This window comes from Amblyraja radiata, chromosome 9 (assembly GCF_010909765.2).
Source record: "Amblyraja radiata isolate CabotCenter1 chromosome 9, sAmbRad1.1.pri, whole genome shotgun sequence".
NCBI lineage: Eukaryota > Metazoa > Chordata > Chondrichthyes > Rajiformes > Rajidae > Amblyraja > Amblyraja radiata.
The window spans coordinates 7,659,680-7,687,415 of NC_045964.1; the positions used below are offsets into that span (position 1 = coordinate 7,659,680).

The 27,736-nt window shown below is 46.7% G+C and overlaps 1 protein-coding gene across 7 annotated transcripts in view; it reads left to right on the plus strand.

Annotated features, from left to right (window-relative positions):
* The window catches only part of dpf3 (double PHD fingers 3), a 175,360-nt gene that overhangs the window by 98,908 nt on the left and 48,716 nt on the right, over positions 1 to 27,736 (plus strand). For 5 of the 7 annotated variants that reach the window (XR_004413033.1, XR_004413035.1, XR_004413036.1 and 2 more), the window contains 5 exons: positions 4,988 to 5,063; positions 5,219 to 5,260; positions 5,516 to 5,653; positions 23,863 to 23,925; positions 25,509 to 25,637. Coding sequence is in view for 1 of the 7 variants with exons in the window: in XM_033026623.1 (XP_032882514.1) it covers positions 4,988 to 5,063; positions 5,219 to 5,260; positions 5,516 to 5,653; positions 23,863 to 23,925; positions 25,509 to 25,637 (448 nt within the window). In the remaining 6 variants the exon portion in view is untranslated. The remainder of the gene's footprint in view (positions 1 to 4,987; positions 5,064 to 5,218; positions 5,261 to 5,515; positions 5,654 to 23,862; positions 23,926 to 25,508; positions 25,638 to 27,736) is intronic. The other 2 variants (XR_004413034.1, XR_004413038.1) reach the window with 1 other exon arrangement.

Sequence of the window (27,736 nt, forward strand, 5' to 3'; positions counted from 1 at the left end):
GCTAAGTGTTCGGCTGGCGACCGGAAGGTAGCCGGTTCGAATCCCGCTTGGAGTGCATACTGTCGTTGTGTCCTTGGGCAAGACACTTCACCCACCTTTGCCTGTGTGTGAATGTGTGTGAGTGATTGGTGGTGGTCGGAGGGGCCGTAGGCGCAGATTGGCAGCCACGCTTCCGTCAGTCTGCCCCAGGGCAGCTGTGGCTACAGAAGTAGCTCACCACCACCGAGTGTGACTGAGGAGTGAATGAATAATGCGATGTAAAGCGCCTTGAGTATTCTAGTCGGCCCATCCATTATTAAACAAATCTAGTTATGGGGAAAATTGGATAGGCTAGGTTTGTTTTCCCTGGAACAATAGGGTAGATGGTCCGAATCTTTCTCCTGTATTGGGGATATCTAAAACAAGCGGGCAGAGGTTTAAGGTGAATGAAAGGAGTTTTAAATGAGATCTGAGGAGCAAGTTGCTTTTTACACAGAGTGTGGTCGATGTCTGAAACACACTGCGAGAGGTAGTGGTGGGATTAGATACAATCACTGTGCTTCACAAGGATTTAGACAGTCACTTAAAAGCATCGAAGATTGTAAAGATCATGCAGGCAGATGAGGTTAGTGTAGAAGGGCATAAAGAGCTCCGAGCTGCACGAAAGGCTTGGAATAGTGTGGATGTGGAGAGGATGTTTCCACTAGTAGGAGAGTCTAAGACCAGAGGTCATAGACTGAGAATTAAAGGATGTTCTTTTCGGAAGGAGATGTGGAGATATTTCTTCAGTCAGAGGGTGGTGAATCTGTGGAATTCTTTGCTACACAAGGCTGTGGAGGCCATCAGTGGGTATTTTTAAGGCAGAGATAGATAGATTCTTGAATAGCACAGTTGTCAGGGGTCATGGGGAGAAGGCAGGAGAATGGGGTTGGGAGGGAGAAATAGATCAGCCATGATTGAATGGTGGAGTAGACTTGATGGGCCAAATGGCCTAATTCTACACCTATCCCTATGGCCTTATGACTCTATGGCTCCGTTTAAATATCACAACATATCTCAGCCAATATCTTGGGTGTGTGGAAGAATGAACTGGCTGTTATTAGTGGGAACGTCTGCCCTGCTCCAGTACAAATGCTTGACGAACAATGAAGAGGTGCGAAGGAAGGAACTGCAGATGCTGGTTTAAACAAACATAGACACAAGATAGACACAAAATGCTGGAGTTACTCAGTGGGTCAGACAGCATCACTGGAGTAAACAATAGACAATAGACAATAGACAACAGGTGCAGGAGTAGGCCATTCAGCCCTTCGAACCAGCACCGCCATTCAATATGATCATGGCTGATCATCCCCAATCAGTACCCCGTTCCTGCCTTCTCCCCATATCCCCTGACTCCGCTATCTTTAAGAGCCCTATCTAGCTCTCTCTTGAAAGCATCCAGATAACCTGCCTCCACCGCCCTCTGAGGCAGAGAATTCCACAGACTCACCACTCTCTGTGAGAAAAAGTGTTTCCTCATCTCCGTTCTAAATGGCTTACCCCTTATTCTTAAACTGTTTAAGAATAGTTGGCCCCTGGTTCTGGGCCCCCAACATCGGGAACATGTTTCCTGCCTCTAGCGTGTCCAGGAAAGGAATAGAGTAGATTAGAGTAAAGGAATAGGTGTCATTTTGGGTCGAGGGCTGCTCCTGGTACTGTATGTTTCTATCTCAATTTCTTCCTAAATTGCAGATGGCTGTAAATGTCAGTGATCATTGGAGTGAGCTAATGTGAGCTTTGTTTGTTCCATTGGCCTGGAAGAGTAGGTTTTCCAACTCTTATGATGGTTATTAAGGGGTTTATTGAAAGCAGTCAGTTGTTTGATTTTGCTTTTAACTTTGGAGACAGTTTAGTGTACAGTTCAACTAAAATTTCCAAATTGACGAAGAAACGTATTGTATTCATGTTTAGTTTAGTTTAGTGACACAGGACGGAAACAGGCCCTTCGGCCCATCGTGTTCACGCTGGCCAGCAATCTAAGCACTATCCCACTTGGGACAGTTTACAATGATACTAAGCCAATTAACCTACAAACCTGTACGTCTTTGATGTGTGGGAGAAAACTGGAGATCCCGGAGAAAACCCACGTGGGTCATGGGGAGAACGTACAAACTCTGTACAGACAGCACCCGTAGTCAGGGTTGAATTCTGGTCTCTGGCGCTGTAAGGCAGCAACTCTACCGCTGCGCCAACGTTCCGCCCCCATCTAAGGTAGCAGGGTGTCAACGATAGAATTTAGATGATAATGTAAATATTATAGATTCTTCCAAAAATGATTAAAAGCCTGAAGTGTTTTGAACATAATGCCTAAAGGGCCGTTCCCACTTGGGCGTCATTTGCACGTAATTTACGCTACATCATTTACGCGTCGCGACGAGCACGTGACGCGCGCATGGTGCGCATTACGCGCGCATGGTGCGGGGTGATGTAGGCAGTGATGCGTTGTCGCACGCAGCGCCCCAGGATTTTGGGATGTACAAAATCTTTGCACGCCATCTGCGTGAGGCGCAAATGACGCCCAAATGGGACAGGCCCTTAAGACTGCACTGATACCCAGCTGGTATGTAGTTTAGTTTAGAGATACAACACGGAAACAGGCCCTTCGGCCCACCGAGTCTGCACCGACCAACGATCCCCGCACATTAACGCTACCCTACACACACACAAGGGACAATATATATTTACACCAAACCAATTAACCACAAACCTGTACGTCTCTGGAGTGTGGGAGGAAACCGAAGATCTCGGAGAAAACCCACGCAGGTCACGGGGAGAGCGTACAAACTCCGTACAGACGGCACCCGGAGCCGGGATCGAACCCAGGTCTCTGGCATTGAAAGTGCTGTAAGGCAGCAACTCTACCGCTGCGCCACCGTGCCACCCAGTATATCGGTGCAGAGCGACAGCATATCGTTTCATTTTTCCAGCCAGTAAATGTGTTTCATGGTGCCTTTTATCCTTTTAACTGTCACAGTGAGGTTATTCGGCAGTAACCTTTAGAATTATGCTTTCCAGTGTTGGTAGCATTTGATAATTTCAGTACCGACGCTCACTGGGTTGCCTGTATTTATGCGGTGGCATTTCAGTGTTCTCTACCACTCAAAATCTGTCATCTCGCTGTCTTTTGTCTCCCCTTCCAAAGCTGACAAGCCTGCATCCCTTGACACCTCAGGTGTCCTGCTCAAAATCCATTGCATTGTGGTTCATTTGCTTCCCCTGATTTACATTCATCTGTAAATTTGCTGCTTAAAAAAATATATAATTCAAGTGCTGTGGGCTTCAGAGGCTAAGCTGGAGGGAGCCAGCAGTTTAGTTTAGAGATACAGTGCGCATACAGGCCCTTCGGCCCATCAAGTCCGAGCTGACCAACGATCCCCGCACATTAACACTCTATCCTACAATCGCCGGGGACAATTTAACATTTACACCAAGCCAATTAACCTACAAACCTGTACGTCATTGGAGTGTGGGAGGAAAACGAAGATCTCGGAGAAAACCCCACGCAGGTCACGGGGAGAACGTACATACTCCGTACAGAAAGTAACCGTAGGTACTTGGGATCGAACCCGGGTCTCTGGCGCTGTAAGTAAGAAACTCTACCCCTGCGCCACCATGCCACCAGTAGGCGACTACCAGAGCCCAACCACCCTACCAAAATAATGAAGCATGTTGGGCATGTGTGTTTAATACAAGCCCCAGCATCAATGGTCCGATTTAACTTCGAGCAGTCAGGCTCGACAGCTGAACACGTTGCACATCTGAGGTGAACCTCTTTAGGGGTGGCACAGTGGTGCAGCAGTAGAGCTACTGCCTTCCAGCAGCAGAGACCGGGGTTCAACACCGACTACGGGTGCTGTCTGGACGTAGTTTGTACGTTCTCCCCATGACCGCATGGGGTTTCCCCGCACAATCCAAAGACGTACAGGTTTGTAGGTTAATTGGCTTCGGTAATATTGTAAATTGTTCCCAGTGTGTGTTAGTGTGTGGGGATCGCTAGTCGGCGCGGACCCGGTGGGGAGAAGGGCCTGTTTCCGTGCTGCATGTCTACACTAAACTGAACTAAATTCTGCATCTCTGAAATCTTAGTGCGACTGCATTGTGAAATTAACTCACACCAGGCCGTAACTTTTTGTTGCAAAGTTGTTAGGGTGTGGTCATAAGGTCATAAGTGATAGGATCATAAGTGATAAGAATCAGGCCATTCGGTCCATCAAGTCCACTCCGCCAGACGGCACAATGGGCTAAGTGTTCGGCTGGCAACCGGAAGGTAGCCGGTTCGAATCCCGCTTGGAGTGCATACTGTCGTTGTGTCCTTGGGCAAGACACTTCACCCACCTTTGCCTGTGTGTGAATGTATGTGAATGTGTGTGAGTGATTGGTGGTGGTCGGAGGGGCCGTAGGCGCAGATTGGCAGCCACGCTTCCGTCAGTCTGCCCCAGGGCAGCTGTGGCTACAGAAGTAGCTTACCACCACCGAGTGTGACTGAGGAGTGAATGAATAATGCGATGTAAAGCGACTTGAGTATTAGAAAGGCGCTATATAAATCCCATCTATTATTATTATTATTATTATTATTATTATTCAATCATGGCTGACCTATCTCTCCATCCTAACCCCATTCTCCTGCCTTCTCCCCATAACCCCTGACACCCGCACCAATCAAGAATCTATCTATCTCTGCCTTAAAAATATCTATTAAGGACTTGCATGTTTCTTATACTTGGCCTTTTGTGACAAATTCCACAGATTCACCACCTTCTGACTAAAGAAATTCCTCCTCATCTCCTTCCTAAAGAAACACCCTTTAATTCTGAAGCTATGGCCTCTAGTCCTAGACTCTCCGATTAGTGGAAACACCCTCTCCACATCCACTCTATCCAAGCCTTATCACTGCTTGGTTCATTTCAATGAGGTCCCCCCTCATTGGCCTCCACTAAACGTGCGTTCCTTTTCCTTTATCCTATAGACACGGGGTGTAGGAGGGAAAAGAAAAACAGACGCCTCTTCCCAGGAAGACCAGGACAAGCCATATGTGTGCGACAGTAAGTAGCTCGTGGTGGCGACGAGAAGCTGTGGGCTTCCACCTCCTGCCTCTACACCTTTTTTCTGGCATGCGTAAGAACCGTCTCATCCCTTCTCTGCTCTGTCTTCTGTGAAATTCACTCCTTTTTCTCTTGTTTCTTCTTCTCTGTTTCAGATAGTTTCAAACAAAAGCATAACTCAAAAACATCTGACAAAGGTACTATGCAGTTGCCGATCTAGTCTATCTGTAACTTTGCATAGACTGCAGCTGTGCTGTTCCTCTTCTTACCTATTTTTAATTTACCTATTTGTGTGCACTTTTTTATTCATAATATATCCTTTTAATACTTCACTCTTACTAAAACGATTAGCCACTTTTGGAGAGAAAATGATCAATTTAATATCTTGACAGTGTGGTTTCACATGACTAATGGACAATCTTCCTGGTCTCTCTCTCTCTTTCTGATTGCAGTCTGTGGCAAGCGCTACAAGAACCGGCCTGGCCTCAGCTATCACTATGCTCACACCCATTTAGCCGATGAGGAAGGAGACGATGACCAAGATTCGGAGCCTTGTTCGCCCCCCGTCCTGAAGAACGAGGGGCATAAAAGTAAGTTGAGCTCGAATCTTCTGAATGTTGTAGTTGGCAGGGCAGTACTCAGCATATCGCCAACGTTGACAATTTTACATTTTTACCAAGCCAATTAACCTACAAACCTGTACGTCTTTGGAGTGTGGGAGGAAACCGAAGATCTCAGAGGAAACCCACGCAGATCACGGGGAGAACGTACAAACTCCGTACAGACAGCACCCATAGTCGGGATCGAACCCGGGTCTCTGGCGCTGCATTTTGCTGTAAGGCAGCAACTCTACCGCTGCACCACCGTGACTGCCGAAGTCCCGAGCCATACACACCCTCTCGTCCAGAGCCTGGGTTTCCCCATCTGCATCATAAACACGCACCACATTTAACTCTGCAGTCAGACGGAGACAAAAAGCTGGAGTAACTCAGCGGGTCAGACAGCATCTCGGGATAGAAGGGCACCTCATTGAAACGTACAGAATAGTGAAAGGCTTGGATGGAGTGGATGTGGAGAGGATGTTTCCACTAGTCGGAGAGTCTAGGACTAGAGGTCACGGCCTCAGAATTAACGGGCGTTCTTTTAGGAAGGAGATGATGAGGAATTTCTTTAGTCAGAGGGTGGTGAATCTGTGGGATTCTTTGCCACAGAAGGCTGTGGAGGCCAAGTCAGTGGATATATTTAAGGCAGAGATAGATAGATTCGTGATTAGTACGAGTGTCGGGGGTTATGGGGAGAAGTCAGGAGAATGGGGTTATGAGGGAGAGATAGATCAGCCATGATTGAGTAGACTTGATGGGCCGAATGGCCTAATTCTACTCCTATCACATGATCTTATAATCTTATGAATGTGTGACCTTTCGAGTAGAGACCCTTCTTCACACTGAGTGTCAGGGGAAAGGGACACAAGAGATATGGACGGTGATGCAGAGAGATGTAGAAGACATGAATGGAAGATATGCAAAAAAGTAATGATGATATAGAAAAAGGGCCATTGATAGCTGTGTGCTAGATGAAAACGAGTTACAGACAATGAGACACAACAAGACGACGTTGAAGCTGGTGGGGGAGGGATGGAGAGATGGAGAGAGCCTGAGAGATGGAGAGAGAGGGGATGCAAGGGTCACTTGTCGTCTTGTGGAGTCCCATTGTCTGTAATCATGCTGATAAAGCGGATAAAGATATGTAAAATCATGAGGGGGGGTGTGTAGGGTGAATGCACATTCTTTGACCCAATGTCGGGGAGTCGAGAACCAGGTTTCAGGTGAGAGGGGAAAGATTTAATAGGAACCCGAGGGACTACGTTTACACTCAGAGGGTGGTGGGGCATGTGAAACGAATTGCCAGAGGAGGTAGGTGAGGCAGGTAGTTTAACAGCATCGAAAAGACACTTGGACAGGCACATGATAGGCAAGGTTTCCTGCTCATGTAAGGGAAAGGGAGATGAGTCAAGTGTGGACAAATGGGACTAGCTCAGATGGGGTGTCTTGGTTAGCATGGACAGGTTGGGTCGAAGGGCCTGTAGTGCTGTGAGTGTTTGCGAGGTGTACCGACCAGAGGGAGTTTTAATCCCTCACCTTGTTGGCACATCAGTTAAAGGACCAGACTAACAATCCAGAGTGTTCAGATCATACCAGGCTAGCTGCGTCATTTCAATGCTCTTTCATAGCCTAGGATTTAGAAAAGGAACTAGGGGAGCCACGGTGGTGTAGCGGTAAAGTTGCTGCCTTACAGCGCTTACAGCGCCAGAGACCTAGGTTCGATCCCGACTACGGGTGCTGTCTGTACGGAGTTTGTACGGAGTTTGTACATCCTCCCCGTGGTTTTCTCCGAGATCTTCGTTTTCCTCCCACTTTCCAAAGACGTACAGGTTTGTAGGTTAATTGGCTTGGCATGAAAGTGAAAAATGTCCCTAATGTGTGTAGGCTAGTGTTAATGTCGCTGGTCAGTGCAGACTCAGTGGGCCAAAGGGCCTGTTTCTGTACGGTATCTCTCAACCAAACTTGTACTTGTTCACAAACAAAGTGCTGGAACTCAGCAGACCAGGCAACATCTGTGGAGGGAAATGGACAGGCAATGGTTTGTGTTGGGACTGCTCTTTGCTGTATGGGTCATAAAAGCAACACAATTGCTGTTAACAATCCATCCGGTTTCAGGGGAGGAATCGTCCACCCTTACCTGGTTTGCCCTGTTATGTGTCTCCAGACCCATCCCACGAGGCTGACTGTTAAATACCTTCCAAAAACTGCTTGGTTGGACACAGCTAACCACCAACCATCACAAGGGCAGTTATAGATGGGCAATAAATGCTTAGATTAGTTTCTTTTGTTTAGTTTTAGTGCAGTTTAGTTTACTGTCACGTGTACCAAGGTACAATGAAAAGCTTTTGTTGCGTGTTATCCAGTCAGCAGAAAGACAATACATGATTACAATCGAGCCATTTACAGTGTACAGATACATGATAAGGGAATAATGTTTAGTGCAAGGTAAAGCTAGCAAAGTCCGATCAAAGATGGCCCGAAGATCACCAAAGAGGTAGATAGTAGTTCAGCACTGCTCTCTGGTTGTGGTGGGATGATTCAGTTGCCTGATAACAGCTGGGAAGAAACTGTCCCTGAATCTGGAGGTGTGCGTTTTCACACTTCTATACCTTTTGTCTGATGGGAGAGGGGAGAAGAGGGAGTGGCCTGGGTGTGACTCGTCCTTGATTGTTCTGCTGGCCTTGGCGTGAGGTATAACTGGAGTTTGTTATTGTGACGTGTACCGAGTTACAGTGAAAAGCTTTTGTTTGTATGCTATACAGTTAAATAAAGGACTATTCATAAATACAATCAAGCCGGCCACGGAGCACAGATTAAGGGTAAAGGATACAATATTTAATGCCAGATAATGACAGATTAATGATAGCTCAAAGGACTTCATTGGTGTAGATGGGAGGTCAGGACTGTACCCTTGCTGATACAATGCTGGCATTACCTGTGACTCCCACATCGTGAGAAATGAATAACATGAACAAAGTTACAGAGAGACTGTTTGCAAGAATGCTGCTTTCACTAAGAACATAGAACAGTGCAGTACAGCACAAGAACAGGTCCGTCAGCCCAAAATGTCCATGCTGAACAGGATGCTAAATTAAACTAATCTCCTCTGCCCACATATGATCCACATCCCTCCAATCCCTGCATATCTATGTGCCGAAGGCAATCAACATTAATATTAACCGAAGGAAGCGAAAGAGGGGCATTTGGAGACCACTACTTCATTTGGGAAATATTATTCTTTATATACTCTTCATCTGCCACCTATGATTGCTTGTAGTGTGTAGGAAGTGACTGTAGATGCTGGTTTACGTCAAAGATAGACACAAAATGCTGGAGTAACTCAGCGGGACAAGCAGCATCTCTGGAGAGAAGGAATGGGTGAAGTTTCGTGTCGAGACTCTTTTCTGAAGCAGGGTGTCGACCCGAAACATCACCCATTCCTTCTCTCCAGAGATGCTGCCTGTCCTACTGAGTTACTCCAACATTCTGTGCCTGCCTATAATTACAGTGCAGTTGGATTTATTTGTGATGAAAGCAATCTCATCAGAGGGCGGAACAGTGCTGCAGCTGATAGAGCTGCTGCCTCACAGTGCCAGAGACCCAGGTTTGATCCTGACCTCGGCACTGTCTCTGTGGAGTTTGCATGTTCTCCCTGTAACTGCGTAGGTTTCCTCCGAATGCTATGGTTTCCTCTCATATCCCAAAGACGTGCGATGTCGTAGGTCAATTGGCATTTTGAATTGCCCCTAGTGTGTAGGGAGAGGATGAGAAAGTAAGATAGAACCAGTGTGAAGGGCTGATTGTGAACATCAGTGTGGACTCGGTGATCTGAAGGGCCTATATATATATATATCCACACTCTATGTGTAAAACTAAAACGAAAGATAACATTTCCTGTCAGCAAAACACAGAGTATTGTGAGATTGAAACAGGAGCGTTTGTTAAATGTAAACTGAAGTGGTGCAGTGCAGCAGAGGAATGATTGCTGGAAGCTTCAGAGGTGTGGAGAGAAAGCCTTTCTGCCCTGACCAGCGGTCGTTTAATGAGGTCTGACTGCAAGATGCAGCGTTTGACAGCTTTGCAGTGACAGCACAGATTGAGCTGAGGAGGATTAAGGAGTGGTGGTTAGGCGAGAGAGAGTGTGAAGAATTGTCCTGGGAGCAACAGACAGCTGAATATTGATCAGTTTTTGCTCAAGTAAGCAAGGTCACGGACTGATGCCTTGCCCCATCGAAGCGAATGAAGGAAGTTGAGGCCTAGGTGTGATGATTGTCCTGATTAGCCGGTTACTATAGAAACCACACCGACCTGAGTGTGGTTACGTTCGACAGCAGCTAAAAATAATTTATTTTGCTCAGCTGCGTCCTTTCCTTGTTTTGCTAGCTCGCTGTGTATCAGTAATCAGCAATATCGGCGCAAAACCAGGAGACTGTTTGCACGCTGGCCACAGAAGCAGATGTACAAACTCATATTGCATTCGCTCCACACTCTTAAATCACGATTCCTATCTGTACACTGTAACTGGATCGATTGTAATCATGTATTGTCTTTCCACTGACTGGTTAGCATGCAACAAAAAGCTTTACACTGTACCTCAGTACACGTGATAATAAACTGAACTAAACTAAACTAAACTAACAACAGCGATAGTTTTGCAAGTAAGGCTGGCTGATAGATTCAAAGCGTGGAGAGCGGAAAATGGACCTCATTCTAATAGCATAGGAATTGATTCTTTTTAAAATTTAATTCCATGTGTTCTATTTCCCATGGCCTTTAGTGTTGAAAAGCTTACACGGCACCTGACAAGGGGAAGGTAGTGGGGTGTGACAGCTAGGAATTGGGACGGTGCCAATTAGTGAATGTAGACACGAGCTTTGCAAGCATCTTATAGAGGTGTATAAAATCATGAGAGGAATAGTTCGGGTAGATGCACAGAGTTTTTTACCCAGAGTAGGGGAATCAAGGTCCAGAGGACATAGGTTTAAGGTGAAGGGGAAAAGATTTAATAGGAATCTGAGGGATAGCTCTTTCACACAAAGGGTGGTGGGTGAATGGAAAAAGCTGCCAGAGGAGGTTGTTGAGGTTGAGACTCCCAATGTTTAAGAAACAGTTAGATACAAAAAACTGGAGTAACTCAGCGGGACAAGCAGCATCTCTGGAGAGAAGGAATGAGACAGGCAGCATCTCTGGAGAGAAGGAATGGGTGATGTATCGGGTTGAGACCCTTCTTCAGACTGGTTAGGAATTAGACAGGTACATGGATAGGACAGGTTTGGAGGGCTGTGGACCAAACAAGGGCAGGTGGGATGAGTGTAGCTGGGACATGTTTGCTGGTGTGGGCATGTTGGGCCGAAGGGTCTGTTTACATGGTGTATCACTCTATGACTCTATGACGAAGCCAAAATAAAGAATAACCCAAGGTGGACACAAAATGCTGGAGTAACTCAGCGGGACAGGCAGCATCTCTGGAGAGATGGAATGGGTGACGTTTTGGGTCGAGACCCTTCTTCAGGCTGATGTCAGGGGAGGGGGCGGGACAAAGATAGAATGTAGGCAGAGACAGTGAGACTAGTGGGAGAACTGGGAAGGGGAAGGGGAGAGAGAGGGAAAGCAAGGGCTATCTGAAGTTAGAGAAGTCAATGTTCATACTGCCTTTGATTTAAACCAGCATCTGCAATTCTTTCTTACACATAAAGAATAACCCAGATCTATTTACAGATAAATATCATTCATTATATTGCATCCTTGAACTGTTACTCACTTTTCCAGAAGTTGGTGAGTCCCTACACAACAGCACATTGCAGCTAATTAAAGATCGGTAACTTAAATTTTATTTTTCCTCCATTACATCAGATTCCCCGAAGTACTCTGTTCCTCGTTAGTAGCTCAATTCGGAATATTGAATGGGGTGGCACAGTGTCGTCGCAGTAGCGGTAGAGCTACTGCCTTACAGCGCCAGAGGCCCTGGTTTGATCCTGACCATGGTTGCTTGCTGTACAGAGATTTTATGTTCTCCCCATGACCTGCATGGGTTTTCTCCGAGAGAACGATTCCTCTCACACTCCAAAGAGCATAAATGTATAATAGTCTCTCGTGTGTATAGGGTAGTGTCAATGTGCGGGGATTGCTGGTCGGTGCGGACTCGGTGGGCCGAAGGGCCTGTTTCTGCTCTGTGCCTCTAAACTAAACTAAACTAAGCTAAACTCCATTACATCAGACTCCCCTGTGTACCGTGTTCCTCACTGCTGAATTTTGAATTTGAATTTTTGATTTGCGAATATTTTTAGATACAGCACCGAACCAGAGATCCCTGCACATCTCGGCCCACTGAGTCTGCACCGACCAGAGATCCCTGCACACTTACACTGTCCTACGCACACTAGGGATAATTTACACTTATACCTAGCCAATTAACCTACAAACCTGTACGTCTTTGGAGTGTGCAGAGGACACAAAGACTGACATTCAATCTGCTAAATATGGAAGGTGACAATAGGAATGATTAAGGAGTGATGAAGGGCCAATGGCACCAGATGGGGGAGGAGATGTGGCACGGTGGCGCAGCGGTAGAGTTGCTGCCTCACAGCGCCAGAGACCCGGGTTCGATCCTGACTACGGGTGCTGTCTGTTGGAGTTTGTACGTTCTCCCAGTGATCTGCGTGGGTTTTCTGCGGGATCACTGGTTTCCTCACGCACTCCAAAGACGTGCAGGTTTGAAGGTTAATTGGCTTGATATAAATGTAATTTGTCCCTAGTGTGTGTAGGATAGTGTTAGTGTGCGGGGATCACAGGCCGGTGCGAACTCGGTAGGCCATACAACCTGTTTCTGTGCTGTACCTCTAAATTAAACTAAACTAAACTAATCTAAAGTAAACGGGTGTGGATGAAATGAGTGTGTAATTGGTGAATGGAACTAGGTAGGGAATGGGGATGAAAATGGGGGAGGGGAAGAGGTCTGAGGCAGATGAGTTGGAGAGGGAGCTGAGGTGGATTGGAATGAGAATGAATGGAACACAGGAGGTTAAGAGTTCAAAGAAGTACAGGTTTGTAGGTTAATTGGCTTGGTATAAATGTAAATTGTCCCTAATGTGTGCGTAGGGTGGTGTTAAGGTGCTAGGATCGCTGGTTGGTTTGGACTCAGTGGGCCGCAGGGCCTGTTTCCACGCTGAATGTCTAAACTAAACTCAAATTAAAGTCACCGGAAATTGAAAAATTAAATGTTCGTAGCCTTGGGTTGTAGACCACTCGGATGGAGTATCATTCCTCCAGTCATGCTGCCTTTCAACAGAACCGCTTGTGATGTTATTGAGAGGCCGAGCCGGTCCGAGGGGAAATTTCCACTCCTGTCTTTTCTGTGAAGGCTGAGTGTCAGGGAGAGGCCTCACCGTCAATGGTCTTGTGTGTTCTGCCGTCTAGTGTTGTCAGCACGAGCAGCTTTATGCAGAGGCAGCCAGGGTGGGAGGCAGGCTGACTGGGGCTCTTCACAGCAGCAATAGTGGGAGTTGACCTTTGATGAAGGGAAATTACTTTCTCCCCCCCCCCCCCCACTAGTGACCATATGCCATTAGATTGAAAGATTCTTGATTTAGTGCACCATCCTTCCGTAAGGCATTTACTTGATAGTGAACCAGTTAGCACTTTAGCTCCCCCTCCCATTCCCACACTGACCTTTCTGTCCTGGGCCTCCTCCACTGTCAGAGTGAGGCCCAGCGCAAATTGGAGGAACAGCACCTCATATTTCGCTTGGGCAGCTCACAACACAGCGGTCTGAATATTAACTTCTCTAACTTCAAGTAACCCTTGGTCTCCCTCTCTCTCCATCCATCCATCCGCCATCCCAGTTCTCCCACCAGTCTGACTGCCTTCCTAATTACATTTTATCTCTGTTTGCTTTGTTGTTACCCTAGCTAACAATGCTCTATTCTGCATTTTCCTTGAACTTTGTCCCCTTTGATGTCTAATTTTCACACCTCACCCTTCCATATCTCTGTGTCCCCCTCTCCCCTGACTCTCAGTCTGAAGAAAGGTCTCGACCCGAAACATCGCCCATTCCTTCTCTGCAGAGATGCTGCCTGGCCCGCTGAGTTACCCCAGCATTTTGTGTCTGTCTTCAGCTCAAGCCCACTCTAACAGCCGTTAGATTCACCACAGCTGTGTAGTGGGGAATGCTGCTGGCTAAGATGCCAGCGGATGGGGGAACTAGGCCCCAATTCCCCAGCTGTAGAAGGGCAGTCCTGGGTGTGAAATATCTTTGTTTACCTTGTCTGCTCCCTTTACTCCCTTATCCTGCTTGCAAGCAATCTGTGTCACTTAATAGGATAGACGCTAACTGCTGGAGTAACTCAGCGGGACAGGCAGTATCTCTGGAGAGAAGGAATGGGGGATGTTTCAGGTCGAGACTGTGCCACTTAATAACTGAAGCTGACTCTTACGGGCCATGTAATGAAATCGTCTGATGCATACTGTAGGATTGTGTGGAAATTCTTGTCTGGTAGATGGGTTCTGTACAATTTCTTTGTGTTGGAATAGATTTATTATTGTCAGGTCAAGAGACAGCCAAGAGTGTTTAATGTTTAATGACGGAACAATTAAATCCTTACTTTCAAGAACGGTGGGCGGCACTGTGGCGCAGCGGTGGAGCTGATGCCGTGCAGCGCCAGAGACCCGGGTTCATGCTGACTACGTGTGCTTGTGTGTGCGTTCTCCCCGTCACCTGCGTGGGTTTTCACCAGGATCTCGGACTTCCTCCCACACTCCAAAGACAGATAGGTTTGTAGGTTAATTGGCTTTGGTAAAATTGTAATATTGTCCCTAGTGGGTGTAGGAGAGTGTTAGTGTGCGGGGATCGCTGGTCAGTGCCGACTCGGTGGGCCGAAGCGCCTGTTTCCGCGCTGTATCTCTAAACTACACTAAGCAGCATAACACTTGTATCGACATACAGTTAAAAAATATAGTTTGCGTGCTATCTAGACATAACATGTTACACATGAGTACTATCATGCCAGACACAAGTACAACAGGGAATGCAAAGCGAAAAAGTTAAAGAGTGCAGAATATAGCGTTACCCTTACAGATAAAGTGGTGAATAAACAAAATGAGCAAGGGCCACATTTAGGCAGGTTGGGAAATCAGGGCTACTCCCCTATCCTAGGCGAGGTCTGTCAGTAGTCTAATAACAGCAGTGGGATAAATTATTCTGGCTTTTAGTTTAGGTTAGTTTAGAGATACAGGGCGGAAACAGGCCCTTCGGCCCACCGGGTCCGCGCCGACCAGCGATCCCCGCACATTAACACTGTCCTACACACACTAGGGACAATTTTTACATTTACCAAAGCCAATTAACCTACAAACCTAAGATCTCGGAGAAAACCCACGCGGTCACGGGGTGAACGTACAAACCCCGTACAGACAGCACCCGTAGTCGGGATCGAACTCTGGGTCTCCGGCGCTGCAAGTTCTGTAAGGCAGTATCTCTACCGTACTGCCCATTGCGAACACTTTGAAAGAGCAATAACCTTTTCCCAGCACAGATCTGCCCAATCTTCACTGTAAAATATTCATGCATCGGTTAAAGAAATAACAGCCAGTCACGTCGCCTTGTCAAGGTTACATCAAGCTATTTGTTTCCAGATAGTTCAATAACTCTCAGTCTCTTTGTCCTTCTCAATGCACGCTTCTTATCGCTGCATGCATTCAATTAAGGTAATAAGCAAACGTGCCTTGCAGAAGAAGTATGTAGATCATAAACTTTCTGCAGCTGCAAGACTCATTGACCAGGGTATGTGATTTTGACCAGGATATGTGACAGCGTGTGCCCGAGGTAGATGAGACTAATCAGCGTAACAGACAACCAATTCCAATCAATTTACACAACAAAGTATCACACAACGGAGTCGAGGAGGATCCCGGGATAAGTGACAATGGGACTTACTACTCCATGTTGTCAGCATGGCGGTGTAGCAGTCAAACTACAGCCTTTACAGCCCCAAAGACCCAGGTTCAATCCTGACTACGGGTGCTTGTCTGTACGGAGTTTGTACGTTCTCCCCGTGACCTGCGTGGGTTTTCTTCGAGATCTTCGGTTTCTTCCCACACTCCAAAGACGTCCAGGTTTGTAGGCCAATTGGCTTGGTGTAATTGTAAAAACAATGGCTCTAGTGTGTGTAGGGTAGTGTTAATGTGTGGGAATTGTTGGTCGGTGTGGGCCAAATGGCCTGTTTCAGCATTGTATCTCTAAACAACACTAAAACAGCTCTGAATGTTATATGTTGATGCTTGAGTGGAATGCTTCTCATAGAGTGACACAGTATGGAAACCAGCTCTAACAACGACACTGAAGTTGTCCCACTGACTCGGTGTAATCTAATCATGAATTGTCTTTCTGCCGACTGGATAGCACGCCACTAAAGCTTTTCACTGTACCTCGGTACACGTGACAATAAACTGAACTGACACTGAAGTGGAGAAGGCCGGTGCTCCAATGTGGAGCAGAGGTACCTGGAGATGTGGATATGTGGAGCGGAGGCAGTCAGGGTGGCGCAGCGGTAGAGTTGCTGCTTTACAGCGAATGCAGCGCCGGATACCCGGGTTCGATTCCGATTCCGGGTGCCGTCTGTACAGAGTTTGTACGTTCTCCCCGTGACCTGTGTAGGTTTTCTCCGAGATCTTTGGTTTCCTCCCACATTCCAACGACGTGCAAGTTTGTCGGTTAATTGGCTTGGTAAATGTAAAAATTGTCCCTAGTGGGTGCAGGATAGTGTTAATGTGTGGGGATCGCTGGTCGGCGTGGACCCAGTAGGCCGAAGGGCCTGTTTCCGTGCTGTATCTTTAAACTAAAATAAACAAAACTAAACCCAAGCTTCAATAAATTCAAGGCAGTGTCCTTTTAATTGTTAAACAGCAGAGAAGGATCTAATTTGCTTTAGAAGTATATATCTTATAGAGGTGTATAAAATATATACAAGAGGTGTTTCCAGGCTGTATCACTCTGACTCTCTATGACTCTGTATCTTTCTGGTGCACATATCCATAGATACTGTGTTCAAGAAGGAACTGCAGATGCTGGAAGATCGAAGGTACACAAAAATGCTGGAGAAACTCAGCGGGTGCAGCAGCTTCTGACCTGCTGAGTTTTTCCAGCATTTTTGGTCCGATGCTGAGCAATGCAGTATAATTTTCAATAGAATATTAATATTATCAATCTCTATTCATCTATTAATGGATATTCCCACATAGAAGGCTTTATCATTTCAGCTCGTAAAGTTTGATGGACTTATCACTGCAAAACAGTGAACGCCTACAATCCCTTTAACCATGGCCAATTACCACACAAATTACCACGCTAAGAATTCCAGACTCCAAATATATGAGCAATATTTTTGCGAAGATACAGTCTTTTCAGGTGAGGCAGAGGTTCACTTGCAACTCCTCCAACCACATCTACTGTATCCGCTGTTCCAGGTGTGGACTCCCATAGATCGGCGAGACCAAGCGCAGGCTCGGCGATCGTATCACTGAACACCTCCGCTCAGTCTGCCTAAACCTACCTGATCTCCCGGTTTTTAAACACGCTAACTCCCACTCCCATTCCCACACTGACCTTTCTGTCCTGGGCCTCCTCCATTGTCAGAGTGAGGAATTGGAGGAACAACATCTAATATTTCGCTGGGGCAGTTTACACCCCAGCGGTATGAATATTGACTTCTCTAACTTGTGCTGCCCTGTGCCAAAGTGCTGCCCAGAGTCTTGTAAAGTGTTCAAGAAGGAACTGCAGATGCTGGAAAATCGGAGGTACACAAAATTGCTGGAGAAACTCACCGGGTGCAGCAGCATCTATGGAGCGAAGGAAATAGGCAACGTTTCGGGCCGAAACCCTTCTTCAGACTTGTAAAGTGTCCCTAGTCTGACTAGGATAGTGTTAGTGTGTAGGAATCGCTAGTCGAAGGGGACTCGATGGGACGAAGGGCCTAGTTCTGCTCTGCATCTCTAAACTAAACTAATCTAAAACATAGCAACTTCTCATGATTTTGCACACGTCTATAACGTCACTCCTCAGCCTCCTGTGCTCCAAGGAATAAAGTCCTAGCCTGCACAATCTCTCCCTATAGCTCAGGCCCACGAGTCCTGGCACCATCCTTGTAAATCTTCTCTGCACTCTTTCCAGATTAATGACATCCTTTGTTATAGCAGGGTGATTTTATGCTCTTATGAAGTCTAATTGCTCTGTAAAGTCGAGGGTAATTTAACAGGGAGATGTAATTCTAAGAGATTTTATGAGTTTCCTGGAGCGTAGGAGGTTGAGATTTATAGTGTTTTATAAAATCATGACGGGCATAGATCAAGTGAACAGTCTTTTCCCCAGGCTAGGGGAGTCTAAAACTAGAGGCCCAGGATAGGGGAGTGTAAATCTAGAGGCCCAGGCTAGGGAAGTCTAAAACTAGAGGCCCAGGCTAGGGGAGTCTAAAACTACAGGCTCAGGCTAGGGGAGTCTAAAACTAGAGGCCCAGGATAGGGGAGTGTAAATCTAGAGGCCCAGGCTAGGGAAGTCTAAAACTAGAGGCCCAGGCTAGGGGAGTCTAAAACTAGAGGCCCAGGCTAGGGGAGTCTAAAACTAGAGGCCCAGGCTAGGGGAGTCTAAAACTACAGGCTCAGGCTAGGGGAGTCTAAAACTAGAGGCCCAGGCTAGGGGAGTCTAAAATTACAGGCCCAAGCCAAGGGAGTCTAAAACTAGAGGCCCAGGCTATGGGAATCTAAAACTAGAGGCCCAGGCTAGGGGAGTCTAAAACTATAGGCCCAGGCTAGGGGAGTCTACAACTAGAGGCCCAGGCTAGGGGAGTCTAAAACTACAGGCCCAGGCTAGGGGAGTCTAAAACTATAGGCCCAGGCTAGGGGAGTCTACAACTAGAGGCCCAGGCTAGGGGAGTCTAAAACTACAGGTTCAGGTTAAGGTGAGAGGGGAAAGATATATATATTTGGGGCCAATTTTTTCACACAGTGGGTGCTGTATATGTAGAATGAGCTGCCAGATGAAGTGGCAGAAATAGATAGATTTGTATCTGAGGGGGGAACAGGTGGATGTTGTGCATTTTGATATCCAGAGGGCCCACACGAGGTTAGTGAGCACATGGAATTGATGGTACAGGTTGTCTCCGGACTATGAATGCCTGACTTGTGTATGGCCCGTACACGTGAGCAAGTGTTTGAGAGTTCGACGGGATGGATTTACCGGCAGCTGTGGGGCTGCAGGCATTTTTGTTGTGTACCTTATCTGAGTGGGTGCGTTAAATGCCCTAGTTACCACCTGCTGCTCTTCGTCGGCCTACGTTTCCATTTAAATGTATTTCCTGACGGCCACATTTACAGCTTGAGAACTGTTGGCATTACAGCTGGTTCTCAGGAACGGAACCCCGTCATAATCTGGGGTGGAGTTTAGTTTAGAGGTACAGCACGGAAACAGGCTCTTCGGCCCACCGAGTCCGCGCCGACCAGCAATCCCCGCACACTAACACTACCCTACACACACTAGGAACAATTTACATTTATACCAAGCCAATTAATCTACAAACCTGTACGTGTTTGGAGTGTGGGAGGAAATCGAAGAAGGCACCAGTGAAATAAATTCCTGTAGTTTCAGAAAACCCACAAGGTCACGGGGAGAAATACAAACTCCATTCAGACGGCACCCGTAGTTGGGATTGAACCCGGGTCTCCGGTGCTGTAAGGCAGCAATTCTACCACTGCGCCACTGTGCTGCCCTATCATCGCCCATGCAGCCCTGTAATAGATTAGAATTGGTTAATGGATAGAGGAAACAAAGAAAGAGGAATAAACCATTCCTTCACGATTGATGGAAAGACCAAGCCAACCCTAGTTGGCCATGTGCCGTATATCTGAGCCCTTTCCACAATATCTCCTTGGAGAAAATACGTGGGTAGCTGGGACTAGAAGCCGACATCGCCTGAACCTGATGCCTGCACCCAAGGATTCCAAAGCAACAAGAGTAATGTTTCCATAATTCATGTTCATAAGTGATAGGAGCAGAATTAGGCCATTCAACCCATCAAATCTACACCATCATCCAATCATGACTGATCTATCTCTCCCTTCTAACCCCATTCTCCTGCCTTCTCCCCATAACCCCTGACACCCGTACCAATCAAGGATCTATCTCTGCCTTAAAAATATCCATTGACGGCCTCCACAGCCTTCTGTGGCAATGAACTCCAGAGATTTTCCACCCTCTGACTAAAGAAATCTATCCATCAACAAATCTGCTGTTGAAAATAACTTAAAAATTGCATACAGCAATGTTTTAACATATTTATAGTTTACAGTTTAATAGAATAGGAAGAGTGAATTAATTGTTCCTTATCACCGTTTCGATTGACTGCACTGTACTGACAATAACGATGGTCCCAGGTCATGGACTCTACTGAGCCCGAGATACCCTGGTCTGCCCACTTTCCACTCCATTGCCCACCCTAGCTTTCTCTCAAAGTGCAGATAATTATCCACAATGTCCCTCTTTGTTCACAGCTCAGCAAACACCTTTACACACTGTCAGAGTTCCCCATTGAAAGCTGCTGCAAAATATCGTGAACCAAGTCCCCCCTCATTTCTAGCCATGCCAAATAACAAGATTCTTTCCCTCAATGGACATTTTTTTGGAACATATTTAAATGCAAGTATAAAGAGTTGTCAAGTCAAATTTATTGTCTTTTTGACAAGTACGTGAGGTTTAGGCACAATGACAATCTTGAGTATCCGTAGTTCCTTGTTTCTCAATGTAAATCTTGCAGCAGCATTACAGGCACAATGACAAATAACACACAGACACATAAATTATATATAAATTGGGCGGTGCAGAGGTTGAGCTACTGCCTTTCAGCGCCAGAGACCCAGGTTCGATCCTGACTACTGGTGCTGTCTGTACGGTGTTTGTACGCTCTCCCGTGACCGCGTGGGTTTTCTCCGAGATCTTCGGTTTCTTCCCACATTCCAAAGACGTGCAGGTTTGTAGGTTAATTGGCTTGGTATAAATGTAAATTGTCCCTGGAGTGTGTAGGATAGTGTTAATGTGTGACGATCGCTGGTCGGTGCGGACTTGATGGGCCGAAAGGGCCTGTTTCTGCGCTGCATCTTTAAAATCAAAACTGAAGTACACAAATGCTACGAGACTGTGAAAAAAGACTGTGGGGGAGAAAAGGCATTAGAGTAGACGCAATTAGTTGCTCTTTGACGGTATTCAACATGCTTCACAATTTTCAGCACTACTATTAAATCTTTCTTGAATATTCTCTGATCCAGAGAGAACAATCTCAATGCAACAGAGGCCCTCCAATGCTGATTCCGCAGATGTGGTTCCCAGAATGAGGGACTTTTCCCCGATAGGGCTTGCTTGCCCGGTGATCTCCAAGCTTCCCCTTGCTTTTGGGTGGGGAGGGTATATGTGAAGGGCAGAGATTAGTTTAGTTTAGAGATACAGAGCAGAAACAGGCTCTTCAGGACAAAGATGAGAAGAAATTTATTTATGTGGTGAATCTGCGGGGCTGTGGAGGGTCGACGTTTGAGTGAACAGTGCGCTAAGATTTAGATCAAGAGAGACAAGAGAGTTTAGTGTCATATGTCCCAGATAGGACAATGAAATTCTTGCTTTGCATCAGCACAGCAAAATATAGTAGGCACGGATACAGAACATATCATATCAGTGTGTCCATATACCATTATATAAATATATACACACATCAATTAATATGCAGATAAAGTGCAAATAAGCAGATAATGGTCTATTAGTGTTCAGAGATTTGTTTCAGTTGAGTTTAATAGCCTGATGGCTGTGGGGAAGTAGCTATTTCTGAACCTGGGCAGTGTTTACTACTTTTTGCCGTTTTTTCCGCTCCAGGGCGCTCAAGTTGCCGAACCAAGCCACGATGCAACCGGTCAGCATGCTCTCTACTGTGCGTGATATGACGTGCAATGCATTTTCTCTGAGGCATTGCGTTAAGGGGAGCTGTAGTCGCCTCTCAAAGTAATACTTTGTCCTACAATCAACTTCCACCACATCCCCCTCCTTTAACCCGTTTTCCTCCTGAACTCCTCCTACACTGCCTCTCTGATCCCTGGACCCCATCCCTTTCCCTGACACTGGTATTTCCTAAACGCTTTCCTAATGCATGGGCCATGCAGCTGGGAGATATGTGATATAAGTGGCTCAATATGAGAGACGAATGTCCCTCAGGAAAGCATCTCCGCTTATAACATGGGATTCATATGTTCGTAAGTGATAGGAGCAGAATTAGGCCATTCGGCCCAACTAGGCTACTTTAGTTTAGTTTAGAGATACAGCGCGGTAACAGGTCCTTCGGCCCGCCGAGTCCACGCCGACCGGCGATCCCCGCACATTAACACTACCCTACACTCATAAGGGATAATTTATACTTATACCAAGCCAATTAACCTACAAACTTGTACATCTTTGGAGTGTGGGAGGAAACCGAAGATCTCGGAGAGAATCCGCGCGGTCAGAATAGGGTCTACTAGAATCATCCCACTGTTTCACTGTGCATGGCTTGACTACACTCATATACAGCATGGTTTGTGTAGGAAGGAACTGCAGATGCTGGTTTACACTGAAGATAGACACAAAATGCTGGAGTAGCTCAGCGGGCCAGGCAACACTACAGGAGAGAAAGAATGGGTGACCTTTCTGATCCAGTCTAAAGAAGGGTCTCAACCCGAAACGTCACCCATTCCTTCTATCCAGCGATGTTGCCTGTCCCGTTGAGTTACTCCAGGATTTTGCGTCCATCTTGTAGTATGATTTGACTGGATAGCACGCAAACAGAATTTTTCACTGTGGTCAGGTACATGGATAAGAAAGGTTTGGACGGTTATGGGCCAAACACAGGCAGGTGCGCCTAGTGTAGATGGGGTTGGCGTGGGCAAGTTGGGCCGAAGGGCCTATGTCCACACTGTATGGCTTTGACTATCTCAATGCACCTGACGATGGTGTACCAATAACAGTTCCCAGATTTCACCCTCATTGCACCAGTTACAGCTCTTCTTCTCTCCTGAAGGGCCAGTCCCACTTTCACAACTTAATTCAAAACCTGTGCCGACATTGAAGGACCTAAAAAAAAAATCAAGATCGTGGTATTCTACGAACTCCTACGACCTTCCACGACTATGTTCACAAACTTCTACGAGTATGTCTACGAATTCCCACCACTATTTCGATGCCCTCCTTACGAGTAAAAAGTTGCAATTTCTTTCATCCCAACCATTTTTTTACTCGTGGACATTTTTTACCGGGCTGGAAAAAACGTCCCGACTTACCTGATGCCACGAGTACCTACGGCTGGCATAACGAGCCGCTACGATATATCCACGAACTCCTACTACCTCCTACGGACTTGTTACGAACATTCTGCGAGTTTGAATCAAGGGGAAAACTCGGGAGAATTTGTGAAATACCTCGTGAAAGTGGGACAGGCCCTTAAGTCCTCCTCCAGTTCTAACCTATTGAGTTCTGCACCTTGACCCCTCTGGGATTCCATTCCTACTAGCCCTTCTCTATCCTCTTCTCAGATGCTCCCCCTGCCTCTTTGACCAAGCTTTTGGTTCCCTGCACATACCTGCAGGTCTTGTTTCTGCGAAGCATTTGGATGTTTCCGAAGGTGCTGTGCAAACATTGGCTGTTATTTTTTATATCAAGGGAATGGGGTTTGCAGCGTGGGCTGAGGGAAGTAGATTTGTCTCCCCGGTGTCGATTGACGACCAGACAAATATTTGGCAGACCCATGGTGAGTTGAAGGCGAAATCCACAGAGAGGAATAGATCGGGTAGATGCAGTCTCTTGCACAGAGTAGGTGAATCGAGGACCAGAGGCCATAGGCTTAAGGTGAAGGGGAAAAGATTTAATAGGAATCTGAGGGGTAACATATTCACACAAAGGGTGGTGGGTGTATGGAACAAGCTGCCAGAGGAGGTAGTTGAGGCTGGGACTATCCCAACGTTTAAGAAACTATTAGACAGGTACATGGATAGGACAGGTTTGGAGGGATATGGAGGCAGGTGGGACTAGTGTAGCGGGGACATTGTTGGGAAAGTTGTGCCGAAGGGCCTGTTTCCACACTGTATCTCTCTGTGACTCTATGACTGTACACCAGGAGACTGATGTTATGTTTTTGGTTTACCAGGGAGCGGCGTGTCATTGCGAAGTAGGAGCAGGGGCAAGAATAGAACGTTGGAGGACTCCAGAGGTAATATTTGATTAAGATCTCATCGTTAGTCCACGTGGATAAGCTACAGCAGCCAGGCTGGAATCTCGGACTGTGCTGGGCGCTAACCCAAGACGGGATAAAGTAGGGACCGGGTTAGGAATCTGGGCATTGGCAGCAGAAAAAAAAATTGGCTGGGGTTCATGATCCTACCAGGATGCATTGTCAAATCTGTCCGCGGCCACACCAGGTCCTGCGATCAGAATATGCGATCGTCCCGTACAACTCTGTGCAGGAGACCACCAGAACAAGTCATGGTGAGCCGGCATCATCCGTGCAAATCACGGCTCAAAGCAGAGACTGTTTTTAAAAATGTTATTACAAAAAATAAATGTAACTGCTTATGGCGATAATATGTACAATTCAAAACAATACCAAACAAACCCACCAACAATACAAAATCACCCAATTATCTAAACAAATATTCTTATATTCTTATAACTAAATATACTGCTGCACAACTATATCATAATCCTCGTCAAGGATGCATTCCACCCCCCACCATGCGGTACCCAGCGGTCCTGGAAATCCCCCATGGTGCCCGTGGACAGCGCGTAGTCCCTTTCTAGTACCATCCGGGTGCGGGCGTAACCCCGGAACAGGGGCAGGCAGCCGGCTCGGGCAGAGCCCTCCTCCGCCTGGCACCGTAACTCGCAGATGACCAGCTTGGCCAAGCCCAGGAACAACCCAACCAGGACATCTTCAGCTCTGCCCTCTCGCCTACGCACAGGGTGTCCAAAGATGAGGATGGTGGGTGTGCAGAGACTGTTGTTAGTGGCAGTAAATTCACTTTAATAGAAGTATTAAATGAGTGGGATTCAATGTCCCCCTTCCACCCCCCCCCCCCCCACACTCCCATCTGCCTTCTGATTTTCTGCAAATATACCTCGCCAGACAAAAGCTTGAGTTGAGACTAAAAATGCCTCTCAGCGTCAGAGACCGTGGTTCAATCCTGACCTCGAGTGCGATCTGTGTGGAGTTTGCACGTTCTCTGTGACCACGTGGGTTTCCTTCAGGTGCTCCAGTTCCCAACCGCATTCCAAAAACATGCAGGTTAACTGGCCTCTGTATGTTGCCCCTAAGGTGGACACCAAAGTGGGAGAATAGCGTAGACTCATTTGGCAAAGGACCTGTTTCCACATTGTATCCTTCAATCAACCGATCACTAAGAGCTTCCAACAGTTTCTGTGTTTTACTTGGGTCGCTTGTGGAGCCCCATTCTTTACTTTAGTTTAGAGATACAGCGCAGAAACAGGCCCTACAGCCCACCAAGTCCGCACCGACCAGCGATCCCCGCACACTAACACCATCCTATACACACTAGGGTCAATTTTACACTTGCACCAAGCCAATTAATCTACAAACTTGCACATCTTTGGAATGTGGGAGGAAACCGGCGATCGCGGAGAAAACCCACGCAGGCCATGGGGAGAAGGTACAAACTCCATACAGACAGCACCCGTAGTCTGGATTCAACCCGGGTCTCTGGCGCTATTAGGCTGTATCTCTCCCACCGTGCTGCCCTTTTAAATTTTATTCTGGTTTGGTGTCTTGTGTTTACGCAGCTCGGAAGGGCCCAGACGGGGCAATCATCTCCAACAACTACTGTGACTTCTGCCTGGGTGGGTCGAACATGAACAAGAAGACGGGCAGGGCGGAGGAGCTGGTTTCCTGCTCTGACTGTGGCCGTTCTGGTAGGTGCACCCATGAAATATTATCAGATGAACCGTAACCTGACCTGAGGCAGCCACTGATTAGATCAGTTCCTGCCCGCTCTTTTCATGCACTTATGCACCCGGCAATCTGGTGAACACGTACAGGTGCCGGGTGAGTTCTCAGAACAAAACTAGCACCCTGAGGATAGGCGTGAGACGCTATTTTTAAAGTGACATGCTTCTCCACTAGATCAGTATCTGTACTGCATTGGTGCTAATATTGAACATAACACGTAGACCAGAGCTGGAACTCGAGACGCTAAACTGAGAGACCATTCAAGTCTGAGTATTAAACTTCAAGATGATTGGACTTTAAAAACTAATTCTAATGCATCTTTAAAAACTGCTTTAAACAAACCGCTAGTTCAGTTTAAACAGACATGGTGTTTCAACTATAACACTAATCTAGTGGTCACTAACTACCCAATGGTTAGCGACACCTACCCTAACTTGTTGGACTGGGTGTGGGGTCATGAACATTAGTTCAACCCTCATCTTACTTGAATTTTCCATGCAGTCCAAACAGAATCTTTGTTTTCAGTCTATAATTTAAAAAAAAAGTGAACTGCAGATGCTGGTTTATACCGAAGATAGACACAAAATGCTGGAGTAACTCAGTGGGTCATGCAGCATCTCTGGAGAGCGTGGACAGCAGTCTGAGGGAGGGCCCCAACCTGAAACGTCACCTATCCATTTTCTCCAGAAATGCTGCCTGACCCGCTGAGTTACTCCAGCATTTTGTGTCTATCCTTGTTTTCAGTTCTTCACCCTGTTTCTTCATTGGACTCTTACTCTGTACACATCAATGAAAAATCATGAGAACGATAAACTAATTTTGCTCCAAAGCTTACGTTAAAAGCACATTAAATAAAAATTGGTCTTATCTCCGATGCCACCTTCTTTCCATTCTGTACAGTGTTAAAACTGAAAGCAAATCCCCTGCAGTTGATTCTCACACCTTGTCTGCTAGAAGCTTGGGTTAACTCTGTTAGTTTATTTAGAGATACAGCGTGGAAATAGGCCCTTCGGCCCGTCTAGTCCGCGCCGACCAGCAATCACCCTGTACACTAGCACTATTCTACACACTAGGGACAATTAACAATTTTTCATCGAAGCCGATTACCTACAAGTCTGCATGGGATTTAGGAGGAAACCAGAGCCCCTGGAGAAAACCCAGGCGGGAAGAACGTGCAAATTCCGTACAGACAGCCTACCCGAAGTCTTAGGGATTCAAGGAGCAGTGTGGGGGAGGAAGAGCCTTCTTGCACAAGATGGAAGACTTCAGATTCATGTGTAGCCTTAGAGTCTCAGAGATGGGAAGTCTAACATGGGCAGAACCTACACAGTGAATGGTAGAACTCTGGGGAGTGTTGTAGAGCAGAGGGATCTAGGAGTGCAGGTGCATTGTTCCTTGAAGGTGGAGTCGCAGGTGGTCAAAAACACTTTTGGCACATTGGTCTTCATAAGTCAGGTATTGAGTATAGAAGGTAGACCCTAACCCTAACCCTAACTCCGCGGGTGAGCCCATTCCTTCCCTCCAAAGATGTTGTCTCACCCGCTGAGTTACTCCAGCATTTTGTGTCTACCTGCGATTTTACCAGCATCTGCAGTTCTTTCTTAAACAAAATATTGAGTATAGAAATTGGGAGGTCATATTGCAGTTGTATAAGGCCGCATTTAGAGTACAGTTCTGGGCACCACATTATAGGAAAGGTGTTGTCAAGCTGGACAGGTTTGGAGGGATATAGGGCGAATGCAGGCAGGTGGGACTAGTGTAGCTGGGACAGTGTGGGCAAGTTGGGCCGAAGGGCCTGTTTTCACGCTGTATCACTCTATGACTCTATGAGTGCTGTGTTTCAGTGCTGAGGCAGTGCCAGCCTGTCAGATGAGCTGCCCTCTGAGGGTGGGGACATTGGCCAAGGGCCTCTCTGCCATAGATTGCAGGGCACAGTCCTAAAAAGAAAAGAGCAGAGAAGTTATTGCCCTGTGCAACATTAATTTCTCAAAGACTCTATCTGACCGCTGACACGTCATTGTGGGGAGTTTCACTTTGCAATCTGGCTGCCATCTTTCTGAGG